The sequence below is a fragment of the Callorhinchus milii genome, unplaced genomic scaffold (assembly GCF_018977255.1).
Source record: "Callorhinchus milii isolate IMCB2004 unplaced genomic scaffold, IMCB_Cmil_1.0 Scaffold5, whole genome shotgun sequence".
Lineage (NCBI taxonomy): Eukaryota > Metazoa > Chordata > Chondrichthyes > Chimaeriformes > Callorhinchidae > Callorhinchus > Callorhinchus milii.
In genome coordinates this window covers 16,880,269-16,902,050 of record NW_024704746.1, presented here as the reverse complement: position 1 = coordinate 16,902,050, position 21,782 = coordinate 16,880,269, and the positions used below count along the sequence as shown (strand labels likewise).

At 36.2% G+C, this 21,782-nt stretch overlaps 1 protein-coding gene across 1 annotated transcript; it reads left to right on the top strand.

The window, feature by feature from the left end:
- Positions 1-893: 893 nt before the first annotated feature.
- LOC103174800 (atrial natriuretic peptide receptor 2-like) lies at positions 894-18,201 on the top strand. The gene is made up of 23 exons (XM_007887352.2): positions 894-947; positions 1,686-1,776; positions 2,238-2,370; positions 3,704-3,827; positions 4,189-4,293; positions 5,308-5,410; positions 5,635-5,780; positions 6,153-6,225; positions 6,332-6,473; positions 6,718-6,804; positions 7,054-7,197; positions 7,923-8,044; positions 8,146-8,287; positions 8,516-8,568; positions 8,673-8,770; positions 9,012-9,131; positions 10,683-10,776; positions 10,877-10,964; positions 11,798-11,937; positions 13,529-13,681; positions 13,891-13,989; positions 16,028-16,119; positions 18,067-18,201. Exons 1-23 carry the CDS (start codon positions 894-896, stop codon positions 18,199-18,201), a joined length of 2,538 nt encoding a protein of 845 aa, XP_007885543.1.
- Positions 18,202-21,782: the final 3,581 nt, after the last annotated feature.

The following is a 21,782-nucleotide window of genomic DNA, read 5'->3' as shown; positions in this document are numbered from 1 at the left end:
TTATCAATAGAAATGTGTCATTCTTTGCAGTAGCATGATCTTCGAATTGTTTAAAAAAAAATTAATTATTCTTTTCACCCATTTACTCGAAGTTTCAGGGGTCGTCTATCTATCCATCCATCCATCCATCCATCCACCATCCGTCTGTCTGTGCTTCAAAAAGGATTTCAACAACTGATTGACATAGAGACATGATTTATACCTCAACGGAAAGGTCTTGCATCTAGGAGTGACATGGGCAAATTTGTTTTCAGGTTTCTCCTATCAATCATGAATTAATTTCAGTTTTGCATTATTCACTGTAGTTACACCTGGTGGAGGCCGCGTCAAAGTGGAGCTGTAGCATCGTGTGTCGCAAACCACATACATATGTACGCACACACTGCAGTTACACCTGGTGGTCGCGCCGGATGGTATCCTGCGTCACAGAGCAGGGACTTAGCCAAACAGCAGGAACAAAATAAAGAACACAGACAAAGCTAAGCCGTGGCAACAACAACAAAATTATATTTTTAAAACACTGAGTCCTCCCAAAAGGAGTCAACCCACAGGAGTCCTCCCAGATGAGTATAGATAAAGATGAAATGTCTGTGTGTCCATCTACGTTCCATATTGGATCCTTTGGTTGCAAGCGTAGCTGCAACGGGTACAGCTAGTATTTTATAATCTGGCTCCATGGTTGTTAGGGTGCAAAAGGTGTGAGAGCCACATAACCAGGTTGTTCATTCTGTGTCATTTTGTCATCAGTGAGCTGCAATCAGGATTATTGAAGGCAGTAATCAGCATCATTCTACCCGTCAGTGATTGGAGAAAATAATCAGTGTCCCTGATAGACCTGACACAGACAGATCAGAGCAACAGCTAACAAGCAAACAATTGAACTACCACCGATTATGGGAAGCAACAAATTTACTGCTGTTTTACTAGACTTATCCTTTCTCTTTCTTGTAAGTATGGATTTTATTTTTACTAGAGAACATAGTGCAAACGTGTTCTGGCATCCTGAGATCAGTATACACAATGGATCTACATTCTATATTTACTTTAGTGCCTTATTGTAAATTGCTTGAAGACTATATTATAACTTGTTTAAGATAATAGTCACACATTTACTAGAATAAGATTAATAAAGGCATGAGATGCAGGAGTCTTGACAAGTTTTAAAGCTCTTTAAATTTCTTTTCATATTTCTCTTGTCAAATTTTCCAAGATTTAATAAATCAGAAATCTTCTTTCTGCACCTATTCAAGTTGAAAATCAATGCATTTTAAGTCTGGGACTTTATGCTGTTAATACATATGTGCAGGTTCATTTTCTTTTATATAAATGAAAAATAATTGTCCTACATTTAATGGAACTATCATCTTCATTTTAGGGAGTTAAATAAAGCTTTCCCCCCCATGATTTGTAATTTGGATTTGGGTGTATTTTAGATTTAGATTTTTTTTGAATAATAGTAATAATTATGTTCGAATCGTGATAATTTTGTTTCAATCCCAGATGTGATCCCGATATAAATGCTTTTATTTTGCTAAAACTGCCATTACCTTTGGTTAGGAGTTATGTAGCAATACCTGTCTCTTTTACATGTGAACAAAGTTATAGCGATGATATTGCCCGTCCTGCCTTACCTGTTGGATCAGTAACTTTAATTCACTGACTTTGGAGTTAATCTTTCTGTGAAGGTTGCAGAGTGCTGGCATGATTTGGATAACACTGAGTATGACTGTTGGCCCATCGAGCAACCAGATGAACACAACATGATCGACTGTGGGGGTAAGATTGAATATAAACACACTAAAAACATATACCCAGATCGATCACTTCTGTGAGTGTGTCAAACCTGATTACATTCAGTTGCATCATATGTTCAGGGTTGCATTTCAATAACTGGTGTTTGTGTGTGTGTAAAAAATAAGACAAACTGACTTCTCAAAATATTTTTCTCAACGTATTTGCTTCCAGAAAATAAATCACATACCACCCAACCTGATTTATTCCCTCCCCCATCTTTTGTGCAAAATTACTACCATAAAAAATTGTCTTGATTGATAATTTTGTGTCAAGGGAAAATGCAAGGACAGCTGGAACTAAATTGTTGGAATCATCAGATTGCTTGTTAAGGAATTCCTGGGATTTATTTGCTTTTAAATAATGTTTTTGCATTTAGCTTCTCCATAATTACAAATTCAGATAGTTATTGATTGCTGCTACAATTATGGTTTCCTTTCCTTAAGGTCTGGAAATGAGCTGGGTGGACAGACCCCCGGAAAAAGTGCGAAGTGGCGAGGAATTCAATGTTACCTATAGTGTTAGTGCTTCCTACGGATTTTATCAGATGGCAGTCACACAGGGAATTCTGAAATTCAGGTGGGAATTGATCTGAAATTGTAGAATTGTCTATTTGGTATTATCGCCAACAATCCTCAATAGATAAGAAAGGTTTGCTTCCTGAAAGGAAATGTTGCCGTTACACCTGCTCATGATGTGCCTTTCCTGCCTCTCTGCCATAAATGGGTGTGAGTGACGACCCCACTCATGAACTTAAGATCATCAGCAGTGCCCTGGAATACTGCGCACCTGCCTGGCTCAGGAACTGGACTGCCGCGATCGCCACAGAGGGCTGGCTCGATTCTGACATTCCATTGCCAGGCATATGACCTTGGAGCTATTTATGCCGTTAATTAAAAAAAGGTTCAAAACTAGCTGAGAAAACTAATTTTGAAAAGGAACTACAATTTTCATACTTAACAGAGTTAAATGATGACTCCACATTATCAAAAAATTTTAAAAAAAGGTCTAATGGAGAATAATGATTTGGGGAACTTAGGGAGAGAGTAGATGCAGATTCACTTTATAGTGACCTCGTTATCCAATGTTATTCATGTGCTGGATTCCTCTCTCAGCTTTCCCCTCAGCGCCTTGGGACGTCCTCCTGACGTGAAAGGCGCTTTATAAATGGAATCTTGTTGTTGTTGTACACTAAAATATTATCAAGAGTGTTAAAATATCATGAAATGGGCCATTGCTGATTTCTGTAATACTATGGTTACTTCTCAAAGGCTCCTAAGTGGCATAATTAGGTAAAAGAGAAGTCTGATTATTGCGAAGTTCTGACATGCCACAAGGCAGTCAGGTCTGAAACTGATCAGAATATGGAAAAGTCCAGATGTACTCCTGCCTGTGAGTTATTGAATGATATTCAACAGATGGTGTATTTAAAATGTTTATGTGTAGCAAATAATTGATATTGGTTTCTGGCTCGATGCCAAAATAAGTACATAAGCAATTGATTACTCACTCCAACGGGAAATCAAATATTTTTTTGCAGGAAACATAAGATGTCATTAGCACCGCCCTATTATTTATTTAATTAAAATTAATTTAAGATCATTAGTGAGGTCTGAACTGGAAATCATTGAGAAGGGTTTGGACACTCAGATAGAAATGTTCTTGTTTTTTTTCATGACTATGTATTCAATACTATTAATTTATGCACAATGGACTAATATAGTGAAATGGATACTATTGTTTAGCTTTAGTGTGACTGACTGCTAAAACATTTCCTACCTAAAAGTCAATTTGGCTAAATTTTGCACATAATGGTTGATTCAATTTATGTGTTTAGAAATGCAAAAAGTTTAATTATGAATCCGATAACCTCGCTTCAAGTTAAACTTTCCATGTTTTTCTTGATATGTAGCAATGCAAGTGAAGCAAAGAAGTTCTGTGAAGAAAAGGAGTGCCCAGCAAACTGGAAAGATGCGTCTGAAAACAACTGCTGCATTTACCATGCCAACATTCATTCCTGCCCCATGGCATTTATGGTGTGTACTTTTTAAATTTGCTCTTATGTGCTGAATAGTCCACAAAATATTGAATAAAATGACACTAATCATATTTTATCATTTGTCTTATATGAAAGTTTGGAAAATCTATCTATTAGTTTACATTTAACTATCTCAAGGTCTAAATTGCAAATTTCACAAACGTTTTTTGAAACGGCAGATTGCGTATGAGTCCCAGATCATATGTTGAATGAACGGTTTTACTCTGGAGAATTATTGGCTGGGACATTCGAAACAAACTCCCTTTCTTTTACAAATTGTGTGATGGGATCTTCAGTGTCCACCAGAGGAGAATATTTAAGGCAGGATTCCAAGGGTTTTTAAACCTTGTTTGTTTCAGAAAACAGGTGGTATATGTGGTCCTTGGATTCCAGATGATGGAAAAATAGTTACTCACACAGTGTCACAGGCTGGGAAGATGTCCCAACAAAACTGGACAACTAAGGTATTGTTTATGGGCAGTCTGATTGTTTACTGTTGATGTACAACGTTTACAAACTCTATTTAACTTACAGACCTAAAAAAATCTACATTTGTTACAAAAAAAATGAAACTAACATTATTGTATTTACTCGAATCTAAGGTGTCCCTGATTATAGAGCATAGGAGAGTTTGGAGAAAATAGAAAGAGCTTTGCTTTAGTTCTAAAGTGCCATTGATTCTAAGCCACACCCTGATTTTGGAGGTGCCTTGTGATTAAAAACTCACCTTCAATTTGAGTAAATACAGTATTTTATTAGAGTGACGTCTTTAAGTTTATGATTAATGTATACATAAAGCACACAGCCCAGGATTTTTGGTGGTATTTTTTAATAAATTATTTTGTAAAACAGATTGTGCGACAGCATTTAATGAGTGTCTGTGACTGTTCGGTGTCCTATTGTTTAGCATGATCCTCTGTTTTACAGGGATCAGGAATAGATTAAAGTCTTCCTTTTCTTTTGTCTTAGTGTTATGCCACAAGGTTATCTAGTTGGGTGCCGGGATGTGAATAAATTGTATTATGTTAAACATTATTCATAAATACAATTTACTGAACCTTATAAGATAAACTTGATTGATTCACTAGTAACTTTCCTTAAACTAGGCTACACTGTTTTAATTGTTTAATAATATACATAAATGAGTATATATTAAAAAAAATAAGACGAGTTAAGCTTTTTGAGGTAATCATAATCTTACAGCACCTGAGAATCTCCATGAATACTCCATGCTATTTTTAGTTTACCTTATAATGTTACAGGAGCTCTAATCTGATCCTAAATTGGATCCATTATCTTTTTGAGCAGGTAACCACAAATTAATATGTTGTTAGCTACTCATAGGATTCATTCTTGTGCCAAATAACAATACTGAGGATTTTATGATTGATTTATTCAGATCTAATCGCAGTAATGCTTGTTTTTTTTTCTTCATTTGCACACCAACAAATATCACTCCTTTGTATAATAATTTCCAGGTTGTCTTAGTCCTCGATGGGATTACTTCATTAATTGCACACGTTAAACTAGGACGTATGCATGCTGCTTTGGAAGCAAAGACAACAGTATTGAGTGCACAAGGTATTGGTGCATGCTTGCCACTTTGGACTTTTTTAAACAACTTAAGTTTTTATTGCTGTGGGATTCATTAGCATGAATACATGCATATTTTGCATGCATTGAATATTGAAGAATAACTACAGTATTTTAAATAAATGTCTTCATACAATGATCATGTCTTTAGATTGCATTTCTGATTACTTGCACAAGATGAATCATGTTTCCTTCTTAATCTGTGTTATTAGTTTGCGATGATGGAGTTTGTGATGGTGATGAACGATGTGATACATGTCCAGCTGACTGTGGAGCATGTCCCATGCCTACGACAATCAAAGTTTCAATAGGCCTTCCAATTGCTCTGTTCTGCAGTGGGTTTATATTCACTCTGGTGGTAGGTAATAAATAATACTTTGATTAGTGTCTTATTGTGTCAAATTATCCTAAAGTACTTAAAATGAGTTGTATTGGAAATGTATTATTAGGCCCTATGTGACATTCTTAAAATAGTACCAAAGGATTTTAAGCATTCACCTGAGATCCAGTGATATCCACGTGCGCAACCAACAGTAGAAAAGTAAAACAAACCACATAAATCTCCTGGATGGTGATTTCTCAATACACCACAATGTTTTGGGAAGTTCAGGTATAAATGGCAGAGATTTATGGAAAAGCCAACACACATACCACCCTGTGTCCCACTGTTTTTCTAATCTTCTCTTTATCCAGTTTCAGTTTACTTCTACATTATTTGTAAACGTTTTAGTATTTACAGTACCAGAAGCAAAAGATGCTTTGGGATGAGAGCTGGATCATCAATTTGAAAGAAATTAAATCAGGTACTTCGCCAATTTTAAGATTCTGAAGATATGCACTCACTTTCCAGAACGTACCTGTATGACACTTTCAGGATTTTTGTCAAGCCACTGTTATTATTATTTTCAGGGAGCGCATTTCAAATGGGATTTGGCAGCATCGAAAGTGTACAAGCAAATGGAATTTCAAATGCAAGCCATGTGACTGATATAACCACAGACGCACATATTCCAGGATCAACACTTAAACACTTTATACAGACTGGCATTTAGTAAGTTAACTCACCATTTTCAATGGTGTTATAACTGATTTTATGTTTGTTCACATACTATTTGTATGAATACAGATAATTTTACCACCAATGCTAAAATTCGCCCCAGGAGATAATGTAGATTGGGTGTTTTTTAATTAGGTTTGTTTTTCATGAACTATGGAGGGAGCAGGCTTGATGGTCTGTATGGCTGTGACTCATTCAATGCTTTGTTACTGAAAATTTATTTCCCTTTCTGTCGCAGTGATGGCAGGTCAGTGGCTATGAAATGGATCCACAAGAAAACATTTGCTCTATCAAAAACTGTTCGGAAAGAGGTTAAGCAAGTAAGGTATGCAACACCGTTTTAGTTACTGGAGAGAAATAGAAAGAGACAGAGATACCAGAACCTAATGATTTATCCAAGTTGTCTATTTTAAGCAACTGTCTCTTTATTTTGGTGTTATCAAGAAAATTAGCATGTAACTCATTGAAAACGTGCTTTAAAAGATAATTAACATGTTAGGCCAATATTGTAGATGATGGTTAATCCCGTTGATGGCAGTATGTGTTCAGCAACTATCTCTCTCTGATTTTTCAGAGAACTCGATCATCCAAATCTGTGCAAGTTTATTGGTGGCTGTGTTGAGGTCCCCAATGTTACCATAGTTACCGAATACTGCCCTAAAGGCAGTCTGACTGATGTTCTTTATAGTGACGACATTCCACTAAACTGGGGCTTCAGGTAAATAATAAAGACACAATTTATCCTTCTGTATTAAATGTGGAAAGTTTGGCTGATGCTTGAAAAAAGCCTTCATGTCAGATCTGATTCTCTACATTCAGTATCAGACTTGCAAAGTTATCTTTATTACAGAAAGTCTCTTCTGAGGATGTGTAATGGAACTTCTTCAATCTACATTATTTCTTTCATTTTATTGGGATTTTCTAACTGGAACATGTGACCACACATTGGTTCTTCCTTGTCTTTAGTTTTCTTACCTACACACTTGATAACTTGATAATATTGCGTTTTGCGCACAAAATATACAGTCAATTCACTTTACAGTATATTCTGTGAAGCATCTGAGAAGTCTAGAAGATGTGAAAAGCACTAAATCAAATGCAAGGATTATTATTATTGTTGAAACTATTCAACGATTGTTGTACTGCTTCTATGCCAGTGATACAAATCCTATGTGAATATATTTGGGCAGTTATGATTGACTTCTTAATAGCTGTGGTTGGACAATGTAAACGTTTAAAATCCAATACAAACTGCCACTAAGATGTCAAGTTCACTCAGAGGAGAGTAATAGGGTGTCAGAGAGTGTATTTTGTGGGAAATGGAAACATTTGCACCGGTATAGAAGGAATTGACTCTCTTTTTAGGTTGGAGATTAAGACAACATTATTAGTACAGATTATACACTTAAGAAGAGAAACATTCTCTTGTTTGGTTTTCTTTAGATTGTCTTTTGCAACTGACACAGCACGGGGAATGGCATATCTTCACCAGCACAGAATTTATCATGGACGTTTACAATCAAAAAACTGTGTCATTGATGATAGATGGGTTTGCAAAATTGCAGGTAATCTCAGATTTATAAACTTTAAAAATCTTAGAGTGAATTGCAGACTCCTGCAAGGAACAGCAATGTTCTCAACAAAATATTAATTTTATTCTGTAAAGATTACGGTTTAACAACCTACAGAGCAGAAGATTCTGAGGAATTTACTAACCTATTCAATATAAAGCCTGGACGTGTTTACTGTGCTCCAGAAGTTATTTCATGCATCAGTTCCAGCCTGACACCAGCAGCAGACGTTTACAGGTAATGAAATTAACAACAACAACAACTTGTATTTATGTATCGCCCTTCGCGCCAGATGATGTCTCGGATCACTTAAAAGTTCAAATGGAAACCTTCCTTTTTACAACTTGATATACAAAAATTAACATATTAAATTCATGTTTTTCTGAATGATTTTATGAAACTTTATTTTCTAATTAAAATAAGCAGAGTGAGTTACACTTATTACCTATGTTTTTCAATCTCCAGCTTCTCCATAATATTGGTTGAAATTGCGACACGTTGCAACCCTGTTCCTGTATGTAAATATTCTGGACTAACTTTTTGATGGATTTTATGTGGTTTCAAACATTTGATTGAAATTTCAATATATAATATATATAATTTATTTTAAAGGAAAATATAGACCTTCAGAAACTTGAATTGACGTGGCGTCCTCCTCTCCCTGAAATTATAGCTAGAAAGTCTGACAGTGACTGTCCAAATCAAGAGGAATATATAGAGGTAAGGTTTGTGAGAACAGAAATAGCATTGTTACACTGCATCAGTTATTAATTATTCAAAGTAATCCTTCGCCTACAGATACACACTCATTGCATCTGAGCAATACTTTAAATTGTTTCAAAATTTGATATATAAAGTGTCATATCAAATGCATGGATTATTATTGTAAATTAAGTAGAAAACGTGATGGGTGTTGATTTATGTACGTGTCTACTTTTAAATTGATTTTTCTATTTCTAAGTTGGTGACAAAGTGCTGGGCACAGAACCCTCCTCTGAGGCCACCATTTGAACATGTCAAAAAAATGCTAGAAAAAATGAACCCTAACAAAGTGAGTCCGGTTGACATGATGATGAACCTGGTAAGTGTATTTTGGTTCATTTGCTCAGTTTCCTGCTTTGCTGAGAGACGCATCAGAATTTTGGTTTCCAAGGAAGTTTCTCCGCAAAATAGTACGTTGAACATTTTAAGTACAGGTTAAATCACATTCATTTGAAACCTAGTGACATGGGTACTATTTAAGACTGTGCAATATTTAATTACATATCGTCTCCATTTCTTTGGCAACAAATTATAGTTTAGTACACAAATTAGCGAATTTTTTTTTAAAAAAAGCTACAATTTCAGGTTTCCACATCCGAGCAGCTTAGCACTGTTGCATATATTCAGTAGGTTTGGCTTCCAGGTTTGCAGGGTTAACAGGAATTCAGCAGGAAGAATTCATGCTCCAATGATTGGGATGAAAGTCTCCTCTCTCTGCAATAACAATGCTGTGTCGAACATCTTCGTAAAGTCTTAGTCCATGGGTTCAGAGTATTATAGGAGTATTATATGTGGAGTCCTGTAGCTCAGTGGTTAGAGCACTCGCTATGCAAGTGAGAGACCTGAGTTCAATTCCAGGCAGGGCGAAACCTTGGGCAAGTTTCCTTATTCCACACAGAGCCTAATAATAATCCCTCCAAAACCAAAAACAATAATAAATTGGTCATTTTCAACCCATGACTGTTTGTGGGACGTTGCTGTGCGCAATTGGCTGCCGCGTTCGCCCACAAATATACAGTCAATTCACTTTACAGTGTCTTCTGTGAAGCACTTTGGGACGTCCTCCCGACGTGAAAAGCGCTATATCAAATGCAAGGATTATTAAGGAATATTATTATTATAGAATGGGAAGTGGACAGATTCATATCAATATGGAGTCTTTGCCAGTGGTAGGTTTTTGGCAACAAACATTTACATAGCACCCTTGACATCAGGAGGCTGTCTTAAAGAAGGACAAGGTGGAGGTACTCCGGGATAGAGTTCCAGATAGAAGGGGCAGAGTAGCTGAAAGCTCATTCTCCAATTGTGAGGCAGATTAATTCGGGGATGGGGCGGGGAGGAAAACACGAAGTAGGCCACCAGTGTTTGTTGAGCAGATGGAGTGGAGGTATCACTGGAGGTGACACCAGTAGAGTGGGGAAAGGCGGTGGAGAGATTTGAAAGTGAAAAAAAATTCCTTAATTTCAGCCCACAAATTCACCAAAATAAAAAAACCCGCAAATCTCCAGCAGACTCAAGGCATGATTAACTGATAAATTGAAGTGCCTCCAACAGAACTAGGTTACCTTGACTAGTCATTAGGCACAACGCTTTAAATATTTATTTTAATCCAATCTTTGTTTTATATATAGTAAATTAATCTTACATGTAATTATGAGGTAGGTTCTAGTATTGCCGAAGAAATATGCTGCAACAGCTTTCATGCTGGTGAACAACTTCAATTAATTATCCAGCTATCTGAATAAAATTAGCAAAGCAGAAGATCTGACAATCCGGAGTGACATTGTGAGCTTTGTATAAAATCATGTAACCTTGGCGCATGCCCTCTACCATCAAGAATACACTAGCACAAGTCTTCTGTTTATTCTAGATGGAAAAATACAGCAAACATTTGGAAAGTATTGTGGCTGAAAGAACTCAAGACCTGCTCCTGGAAAAACAAAAGACAGATTGCCTTTTGTACAGTAAGATATCTTAATTTGAAATTGGCCTTCAATGCTCTCAACTGAATAGCGTCGCAGAAATCATCTTTTGAGTTTATTGTTCTGTTACTTGTATCACCAGGTATGTTACCAAAGCAGGTAGCTGATGATCTCCGTCAAGGAACTACTTCAGAAGCCCAAACGTATTCTAATGCTACAGTGTATTTCAGGCATGTCATTTAGACATTGTGATCTTGAGTTAATTGTTGTAATGGTGAGAGTGCTGTAACTGTTGTTGAGTAGATCTAGAATTTTGCTGGCCAATTTCACCAAACTGTTGCATTTTATTGTGATGGATATTCCTGGGATAAGATCTGAACTCTCTTGATCTATGAGCAGCAGTCAAGTAAATAGTGACTCAGTTAGGTCAGTGTCTTGTCAAGTTGATGTTGGGTTCAATGTTAAATACTGCTATTAATGTCAGAATTTTGTTGCATTTTCGGAATTTCTTTTCCTGACTCTGTTAAACATGAAACCTTTTCTGTTTGAAATGCCCCAATTAAGGATCTCTGCCAACTATTANTTTTTTTAAAAAATCTCCTGTTTATTGCAGTGGGCCTTAATTTTCCATTAGTTATTCTGTATGTGGGAGTGACACAATGGCTGAAACATAATTCTCACTGATCCATACAACTTCTTGACCCACAGAATTTCACTCAGATCTGACAATGTTGGGTGAACCAATCTTTGATTTGGATTTATGTTTTGTTACCAATACGTTCACTTTTGTGTTTGTGTTTTCTTCCAAGTTGCTATAATAATGAATTGCGTTTGGTGCCCAAGTATGCAGGACTATTTCTTTAAATTAATAGTTAAATGTAGTTTACTCTATTCCCCAAACTCTTGTCATTTGTACATTCTTGCATTCTTAAATCTCTACTAATTATCCTGAATTACTTTATTCTCGCTACTAGAGAGAGAAAAAATTAATTAGGAGAGAATAGTTGTTACAGGTGATCAAAATATGTTTGCCTTTCTGATTACGATTCTTTATTTTCTGTAGTGATATTGTTGGATTTACTCAGATTTCAAGTGACAGCACTCCTTTCCAGGTAGTGGATTTTCTGAACAAGCTGTATACTACCTTTGATGATATAATTGATAACTATGATGTCTACAAAGTTGAAACAATAGGGGATGCATGTAAGTATACATTAACATAGGATACCTGTTTGAAAAAGAACATGGATTCTGAAGAATATGCTATTTAAGTAATACAATAATATTCCAATTTTATAGAATAATAATTATTGCATTTGATCTAGCACCAATAACATCACAAACATCTCAAATATCCTCACAAAGTTTCTGTGAAGTATATTGTATTTGTAAGCAAATACAACAGCCAATTTGTACACAGAAATATACCACAAACAGTCACAAAGTGAATGGACGATTTTATTTGGATGATTGTTGGCTAGGGCATGGGGAAAAACTCTCTTCTGTTTTTGAATAATACCACAAGATCCTTAACATCCACCTGAACAGGCAAACCAATCTTTGTGCAAATGTCAGCCCCCAGCTTTGCACTGCACCTCACTCCCAAGGAAAATCGTCACTAGTTAGCTTCTGTATCTTCACTCAGTCATTGACCCAGTAAGAAGATTTTTTTTACCAGTTGTGGGTATGGCTGTTACCCATTATAAGTTTCAAAATATTACAGTATTGATGTATCTCACATAAAGGCACAAATAGACAATAGACAAAGCACAGATTATAGTTCCAGCGATAGTCCTCTGTTGGAGTGAATCAAGACGTGGTTTAATGTTTGTTCTAATCTTTGGCCTCATGGCTTTGAGCCAGGGTGGATTTGTCTGTGTTTTATTTAAAAAAAACAATGATCTTCATTCTGTGAGGAATAGACTTGCATTGTAAATCCCAGTTGAAAAGCACAAAAACATCTCTAATAAAGTGTTTAATCTACATAAAACTATTAATCTTTTCCTATTTGCTCATGACAGTTTAATGTAGATTACATTTTGCTTCATTAAGAATATAGTAACAAATGTAAGAATTCAAGTTATTTGAAGCCATCAGTGCTGCAGTGTTTCTTGCAGCGTTGTTCTGCCCACAGTAAAAAATATTTAAAGTCATGGTTAGTACATATTAATACTTATGAAAATTAAATCTTTATTAATATTTATGGGAAAACCATATTATAATTGCAAAGTGTAAGGAGAAAAGTGAAAATATCAGGACAACATTATACAATCACTACCAGTGATCTACAAATGTCTTTAATACATTATACAGTACCAAGACAATAAATGGTCACCATTGTAAACAAGTAACAAAATGTTCACTAGTTTTAGTCATTGAATATGATGGGACCATTATTATACTGATATGTAGTAGACATAAATTTACACTGATGAATGTTGCGTGTGTGAATATCTAGTATACTTCAAATACTGCTCACACGATAAGCACACAATTGCTACTCTTATCCTTAAAGCCTCTTTGCCACACTTTTGTTCTGATTTGTGCTAAATTATGGACAGTTTTGGTCCTATTCATCCATGATCACCAAGATTAACGTTGAAACTGCCTGAAATGTAACTACCAGGAAGCTGTTATATATTTTCACCGAGACTGTTCCAGCTCCGGTAGAACAAAATGATTAACCAAATGAAGAACTTAGAAAAGGATGTACAAATTGCAAAATAAAGTACTGAAAGTGGCTACCACTTTGTTGATATCTGTTTCTATTTTGCTTTCCTACTTCTCTGTGTAGATATGGTTGTCTCCGGAGTGCCTAACGAAAATGGTATAAACCATGCAGGTGAGATTGCAAGTATGGCATTGGATTTAGTATCTGTCTGCTGCTCCTTCAGGATTCCGCACAAGCCAGACATAAAGTTGAAAATCAGAGCAGGCATTCATTCAGGTAATCAGGCTCTGCCACTGTTAAGTGCTTTGAGACGCTACCCTACGTGGAGTGCGTTATATAAGTGCAAGTTGTTGTTTTAACCATTTTAATATTTCAGCTGCTGATAACTGCAGAGTTTGACAACCAAATTAAACAGGCTGGCCACATTTTTCAGAGATGCTCTTAAGCTTCGTGTTTTCTTCTCTTGATTCTAAAATTCCAAAAAGGTCCTTTAGTGGCTGGAGTAGTTGGAACCAAAATGCCTCGATACTGCTTGTTTGGGGACACCGTGAATACGGCATCGAGGATGGAGTCAACAAGTGAAGGTATACAAGCCAGTGAATTAGTTATTGGATTAACTATGATTTTAGATCCTTACAGAGTGTATTTTCAATAAATTTGGGGCAATTATTAAATTATGTTTCCTCCTTGAAGAATGAATTGTACGTACACATGGTGGCAGAATATTTAGTGACTAATTAGTGTGGGTATTTTTTTTAGTGGGGGTTTTCCATTAGAGGTCATTTTAGCACAATGACAAATTCCCATTAGATTATGGGTATTTTAATTCCTTTTTAATAACATTAATCCTTGGACTGGTACTTATAACAACACACACCTGAGCATATAGAGCTGCTTATCTGTTCACGTAAACACTTGGTGTTCTGACCTTTGCAATCTGCCTGCAGTTGCCTCGGTTTTCCTAACATAATGGGAAAATTAGGGGGTTACTGCTGGAACAGGGCAATTCAAGTGTTAACCGCTTTGTGAACCTCTTTATTTTAAGGACAATAGATGAGTTTTACAAGTAAAGAATGCTGGGCTATTTATCTCTGTTGATAAAGAACTGTGGATCTTTTTTCTAAATGCTGTTCACTTTAGAGAAGCAGCAGCTGATGTCGGGAAAGAATTGAAGTGAATTCTGTTAATATCAAGGTTTTCACAATTGATCAGTCAGTCAGAAACCTTTCATATTGTAATACAATTTGCCTACAAATACACAGCAACTACACATCACAGTGAATCCTGTGAAGCACTTTGAGACACTTGACAATGTGATAAGGTGCTATATCAAATGCAAAGAATTATTATAATTAATAATTTTATACACTAATTACAAATAGGAAATTAGGAAAGGCTACTTCAGTGCATCCTTTTACATACCACTTATAATCTACTCCAGTAAGAATTCTATCCTACATAATTAATCAGCCAAGGAAAATGATTGCAACATTTTTCCCCGTCGCCTCCCAAAAAATAGTCCAGTAAGATTCCACAATATTGATTTAGAGTTAAATCTCCATCACTCAGACCCGGCCAGCTGCTCTCCACAGATATCTAGTCCCAGCTGCACAGAAACCATCGTGCTTCATGGAGTATTTAATCGCCTTTTCATGCTGTCTAGAATATTCAGCCTATTCCTAACCAAATAATTATCTTCTCTAAAGGACAAAGTTGAAAGCACACATATAGTGGTGTCTTATCACTCCAGTCACAATTTTGTCATGAGGTAAAGCTGAAACCATGAACAATTACCATGCAGAAAAGCTGTGATATATTCTTGATTTCTAGTATATTACTAGTGGTGAACTTAATTTGGAGGACAGGGACTACAAAAGCCATGCTTACCCAGAGATCATTAGGCTAACGTGTGAAATACTTTTTATTCTATCAAAACCTCTAAGCCTAGGAAAATCTACAAATCCCTCAGAATGCACAGTAGGGATTAGCAATCCGTGGATATGGTTTTGTCTGGCTGTTAATTGCAGTCAGATTAGTGTTGTGATGTTCGCAATGCAGTGGCTAAATCTTCTGAGATTCAGTCAATCTAACCAAATAGGCCAGCTCTCAGCACGTACTGTACTATATAGTCATATGGTAACAAGTAATCCACCAAAACAAAGCACTTCAAAGCACAAGCAAAATTTGCATTTACTATGTATTAAATGTACAGTTTCTTTAAACTAACAATGTCAGCAACAGTGTATTTAGTTATGTTTCTTGTTGACGCATCTGATGACTTGATATCTGTCAAGTGCAATCTTAACCAGGAGAGGATTCTCTGATGATTCTCTCGAAATTGTGATTAAGAAAGATTTGTTCACTCGATGCTAACCACACAGATCAGATTATCGTGCAACAAAGGAAACAGCAACAAAGCAGTAAAAAAAATTTCATATCAGTTGTGTGCCTATATATTTTCACAGCATACCAGTTACAATTCCTTTTCCATAATGAGCATGCGTAACAGTTACCGGGTAGAAGACAAACCTAGAAATTGCAAATGCATTATTTAAGAATCATTGTAAAAAGCATAGATTGTGAAATTTAATCGCCTTTTTCTATGATGCCCTCCCATTATAGCATTAAAAATACAGTGCAGTTCCAGTACCTCTGATTTGCTCAAGGAAATTGGTGGTTATATCCTCGCTTGTCGTGGGACACTTAATGTAAAGGTATGATTTACATTGGATTTGTATCAACTTAATCTTTATTCCCACAATTGGAAAGTGCCATAATGTTTGCACACTGGTTTATTTTGAATATACTGAGATAAGGCAATTTCTTCCTTGTGGTATCTCAAAGCCACAGCAAATTAACACATTTTGAATTGCATACATAGCACATGAAAGATTTTTTTATAACACCTTATATTGAAACAAATGTATGTGTGTGTAACAAGAAGTGTGTTGAGGAGAGGTTCTGTATGTGTGTGTGTGTATATATATATATATATAGGTGAAGTGCTTTGAGACGTCTTGAAGACGTGATAAGGCACTATATCAAATGTAATTATTATTATGTTAACCCCGACTGACACAAATTTGTTTTAATTAAACTAAATCCCTGTCCCTCTTGCTTTCATTATTGATAATGTCAGATTAGAGAAATAAAGACAATCACTTTTGCTGTTACATCTGAAGCCTTTATTTCTCTTTGTTTATCTCATATACCAAGTTCTCATTATCAAGTGTACCTCGAAGAGTCTGCATTGACCACATTTATGTTGCAACCATTGTATATCCCAGTAGGGCTCTTCAAGGTAATCTTTCGTCCAAATTATACTTCTTTTGGATAATTATGCTGCAGCCATATTTTGTTTTGTGTATTGGGATGACACAAAATATAAATATAAAGTGTACAGTGTAATGCAGATAAAGAAAGTTTGGAATTTAATGATTTACAATTGCAGAGCATGTGGTTGAAACTTATAAAAATAGACTTATTATTCAACATTGCTAATAAGAATGAGGTGTGTGAAATTTACATTGTTTGCGCTGACAACAATGAGTAATACTTTTATTTTGACATACATTATGCCAATTTTAAACATTTGATTTTATCTTGTAAAATTACATAAAAGTAGTTTCGTTTATTTTAAAAAAAGTTTAAATTTACTGCAGCTTTATATTTGCATTGAGATACACACTTTTTTTAAAAAAATCTCCTCAAAGTCATGGAGTAGTACTGGCTTGGCATAAGTGTAAACAATTCTTGACACTTCTATACAATAAATATATCATCGTCTCTCCCTGTCCAGCTATAACTCCCCAAATATCCTGTTGAAAGCAATTCTTAGGCCAAATTTGCACACCATATCACAAGCTATGTTTCGGTAATTTGGCAAGTTGCATTTAGAGTTTAATCCCAAAGGATTATAACTGTATCCTGCACTGAGAGTGCTCACAGCTGGGTATCACTTCAAATGACTAGAAGGTTCAGCTGTCCAAAAACTGGATGTATGCTATTTAATTTCACTATTTACTATTCCAAAGAACACACATGGTACCCAATTACTATTGTCTGTAAAGATTATTATCCGTTGTGTTATATCTATTTCAATCTGCAGTACCTTACATTTTTATTGTGCGTATTGTCTGACAGCAGTTTGTCTGAGTGCTTTCTCTCCACCTCAAACCACGTTCCGTCCACGCATTTCAAGGGGCTCAAGTCCAAGCATTTATTTATACAATGTTCCTCCATCTGAAAAGATACTCTTCATGTAGTTCTGTGTAGTTTATTGATATTTTCTCTGATTGTTATGACAGGCAGGCGAAGCATTTGTCTTCCTGAATTGCAATCAGAATCCCATCTCTTTCACAGAAAGACATAAGTAAACAGTCACAAACTGAGAAGCCAGATGGAAAGAACAACATTTGGCCTCTGCTTGCACTGGAAAAGTACAAAGCAGTTAGGCCTCCAGGAAAGGGGGCCCAATAAAACAATATCCCTTTTCATGAATATAACAGCTCATCCCTTTACAGGGGAAAGAATGCTAACATGAGAGGAAAGATGGGGGAATAACCTCAAGAATGCCACAAGAATAGCGACCCAATTTAACTAAGGTTTCATGTTTCAAATACATTTTACCATAAGTCACCAGGCACTGTATTCTTTTTCAGGGTAAAGGAGAAATGATTACATGGTGGCTTCAAGAGAAAGAACGCTATGAATCACAGAAGGAAGAAATTAAAAATGCATCTTTTCCAGCTGAAGACAATCAACTTTGGACTGTACCAGGCTTGTTAAATCCTTGAATACTCCCAATCAAATGCTCAGTAAAGAACAAAGAATATGATCAGATTTGGTTTCTATTGGTACATAAACATATTTGGATCATATTTAACATTGTTAAAATGTTATCATTTACATTTGTTTTCCATGGTATAATGGTTCAGTGTCCAGTTATTATGAAAGAATTTAGAATACAAAAAATTACAATACATTGTTTGTGTTACAGCTAATTTTACTTTAAAATCCCTCTTCAAAACATTCATATTTATTCCACGTTTTTAGTTTGTACTAACACTAGTAATAATAATAATAATCCTTGCATTTGATATAGCGCTTTTCACATCGGGAGGACGTCCAAAAGCGCTTCACAGAACTCACTGTAAAGTGAATTGACTGTATATTTGTGGGCGAACGCGGCAGCCAATTGCGCATAGCAATGTCCCACAAACAGTCGTAGATTGAAAATGACCAATTTAATTATTGTTTTTTGGTTTTTTTTTGGAGGGATTATTATTAGATCAAAGTTATCTAATAAAAAGTGAGGAAAAATGTGTCACTCAGTCTTCAATCCAATGACACAAATAAAACATTGTAAAGACAGAGTAAAGGCACTGTACCACATTGTCCGTTTCTCAGTAACAAGGTACATTTTGTGCAAAATTATACAAAAACAATTACATGGGGATTACACTGGAATTTGGCCCTACACTTAGCAACTTTTCTTTCCCTTAACAGAAGAGCAGTGGGATTATAAAAATGGTTGTGGTAAATTAGTGATGAGACATTTTTTTACACTTGAATCCAATTAATTATTCTTAGTCTCAAGTAGATACTAATAGTAATTTTGAACATTTGCCTACAATTTCAAATTTAGTTTGGGAAAACATTGCAGCACATGTTTGCTACTGCAGGAACCTTTGCTATGGGACTCAGTCACTAATATTTGAAAATGTTGAAGAGAGCAAAATTTCTGTACTACCTTCCGTTCATTCAGTAATATTGATAGTTTTATTAGGAAAAGGATCCAAAGCTACAAGCACCCCTTCAAATAAGAAGAAAGAATTTACTTTATCAGGAATTACAATTTTTTTTACTGAACAATGCCCTTTTCCCTCTTCCCCAAATACCACCCAACTCTTGTTGGTATGCTAATTAGCAAGTTGCTTAAATGAATTAATTGAATTTTTTCATGGATTCCAGGAAATAAATATTTGCATTTCAATTAGATTCAATAGTATGAAAGGCAGAGCCTGCCAATAAATGTTTAGTTACACAATAACTTTCACATTAACAATGCATGTTAAAAATGTGTTTAGCATATTATGAACATATTTATTATACAAATTCATAGATGGTGTGTTTCTAAATGTCATATTATTCAGTCTGATTGTCTTGCATGGCTTGCTATTTTTAAATTCCATAACATGAAGACGTCAAATGTACTCTAGAATCTAATTTTATGGATTTGTTTATAATAGTGTTGTTGAGGTTTTTAGCAACCTAATAATCCTTGCATTTAATAAGAAGCCTTATCATGTCGTCGAGACGTTTCAAAGTGCTTCACAGGATATACTGTAAAGTGAATTGACTGTGTATTTTGTGGGCGAATGCGGCAGCCAGTTGTGCGTAACAAACATGCAGAATATAAAAGAAATGCTTAAAATGTGTTGTGTGATTTCTTCCAATTCATCAATAAAAAAAAATCCCTGTAGCACAGCACATAATTGCACTGTGACTTGTTTTGGCGCATCCCCACCAAACCGTGGAAGTCAAATGCTGGTCTTCATAGCATTACTATGAGTGGTGTTGAGCAAAATATGGCACCAAAGGGAACAATTTCATCTGTACAATCACAAGAGTGGATATGATGGTATCATTGCAGGCAGCATAAGTGGGTCATTCCTCCCTCTTGGGAGTGGTATCAGTGTGGTATGTGCAGGCTTATAACATAAATACTTGATGAATGAAAATTAAAAGTAAAATAAGAAAACATTATCCCTGTTTTATAATAAAAATCCTTGTATTTGATATAACGTTTTTCCACGTCTGTCTGACATGAGTATTTTCATTCAATTCCTGCTGTTTGGTTATACAACACATTGATCAACCAAATATGATGTTAGACCACAAAGGAAAAGAATGTACTCAGTTGAGTTTACACTGGCATTGGGTTATTTTGAATTTAACAGTGTTATGCGACTGCAGTTTGTCTGACATTGGAATTTAGCTTTTATAGCTGAGGTGCTGCTTCCTTCAAGAACCATTAGTTGTTGGAACATGTGCTGTAATGTTCCAAAATAGCATCCTAGTTCTCAACCTCTATCCCCCCCATCACGCCTGTGAGTACTGCAGGTTGAGTGTTTTTTCCTCCTCAGAGACTGAGCTTATCCACATTGCTCAGCTGTTACAAACCTTATGATTGCAGAGCTGTTTCAATTGCAGCGAGCAATTTTGGTAAGCTCCTCCTCCATTCATAAGGAACACTTTCAGCCATATGGTGTGAGTTAGAGAGAAACTTATAAAAGACAAAGAAATCAAACGAAATGATAAAATATTAAAGGTTGAATCACGCAAGTGCTTTGGCTGGGTGGCAACATTCTTGGGTGCTGATGTCTCCATAATGCTTTCCTAAACTCCTTGCGATTTCATTCCTCAAGAATCCCTGATGTCTACTTAAATCCAGGGCTTTCTATCTTTCTATCCCACTTGGACATTTTGATATTTTTTAAAAATTAATAATCCTTATTTCACTGAACAAATCCAAAGCTTTGATAGTGGCATTTAACCAATCTACCATTATTATATATTTGTTTAATTAATCTACCATTTATCATATTCAGCATTGCAAGATTTGTAATTTGTAGTGTGTGTGAGAGTGACCAGTGTCAGACTGTAGTGTGTGTGAGTGACCAGTGTCAGGCTGTTGTGTGAGTGGCCAGTGTCAGGCTGTAGTGTGTGAGAGTGACCAGAATCAGGCTGTAGTGTGTGTGTGAGAGTGACCAGTGTCAGGCTGTAGTGTGTGTGAGTGACCAGTGTCAGGCTGTAGTGTGTGAGAGTGACCAGTGTCAGGCTGTAGAGTGTGTGAGAGTGACCAGTGTCAGGCTGTAGTGTGAGTGTGTGTGAGTGACCAGTGTCAGGCTGTAGTGTGTATGAGTGACCAGTGTCAGGCTGCAGTGTGTGTGAGAGGGACCAGTGTCAGGCTGTAGTGTGTGTGTGTGAGTGACCAGTGTCAGGCTGCAGTGTGTGTGAGAGTGACCAGTGTCAGGCTGCAGTGTGTATGTGTGTGAGAGTGACCAGTGTCAGGCTGTAGTGTGTATGAGTGACCAGTGTCAGGCTGCAGTGTGTGTGTGAGTGACCAGTGTCAGGCTGTAGTGTGTGTGAGAGTGACCAGTGTCAGGCTGCAGTCTGTGTGTGAGTGACCAGTGTCAGGCTGCAGTGTGTGTGTAAGTGACCAGTGTCAGGCTGTAGTGTGTGTGAGAGTGACCAGTGTCAGGCTGTAGAGTGTGTGAGTGACCAGTGTCAGGCTGTAGTGTGAGTGTGTGTGAATGACCAGTGTCAGGCTGTAGTGTGAGTGTGTGTGAGTGACCAGTGTCAGGCTGTAGTG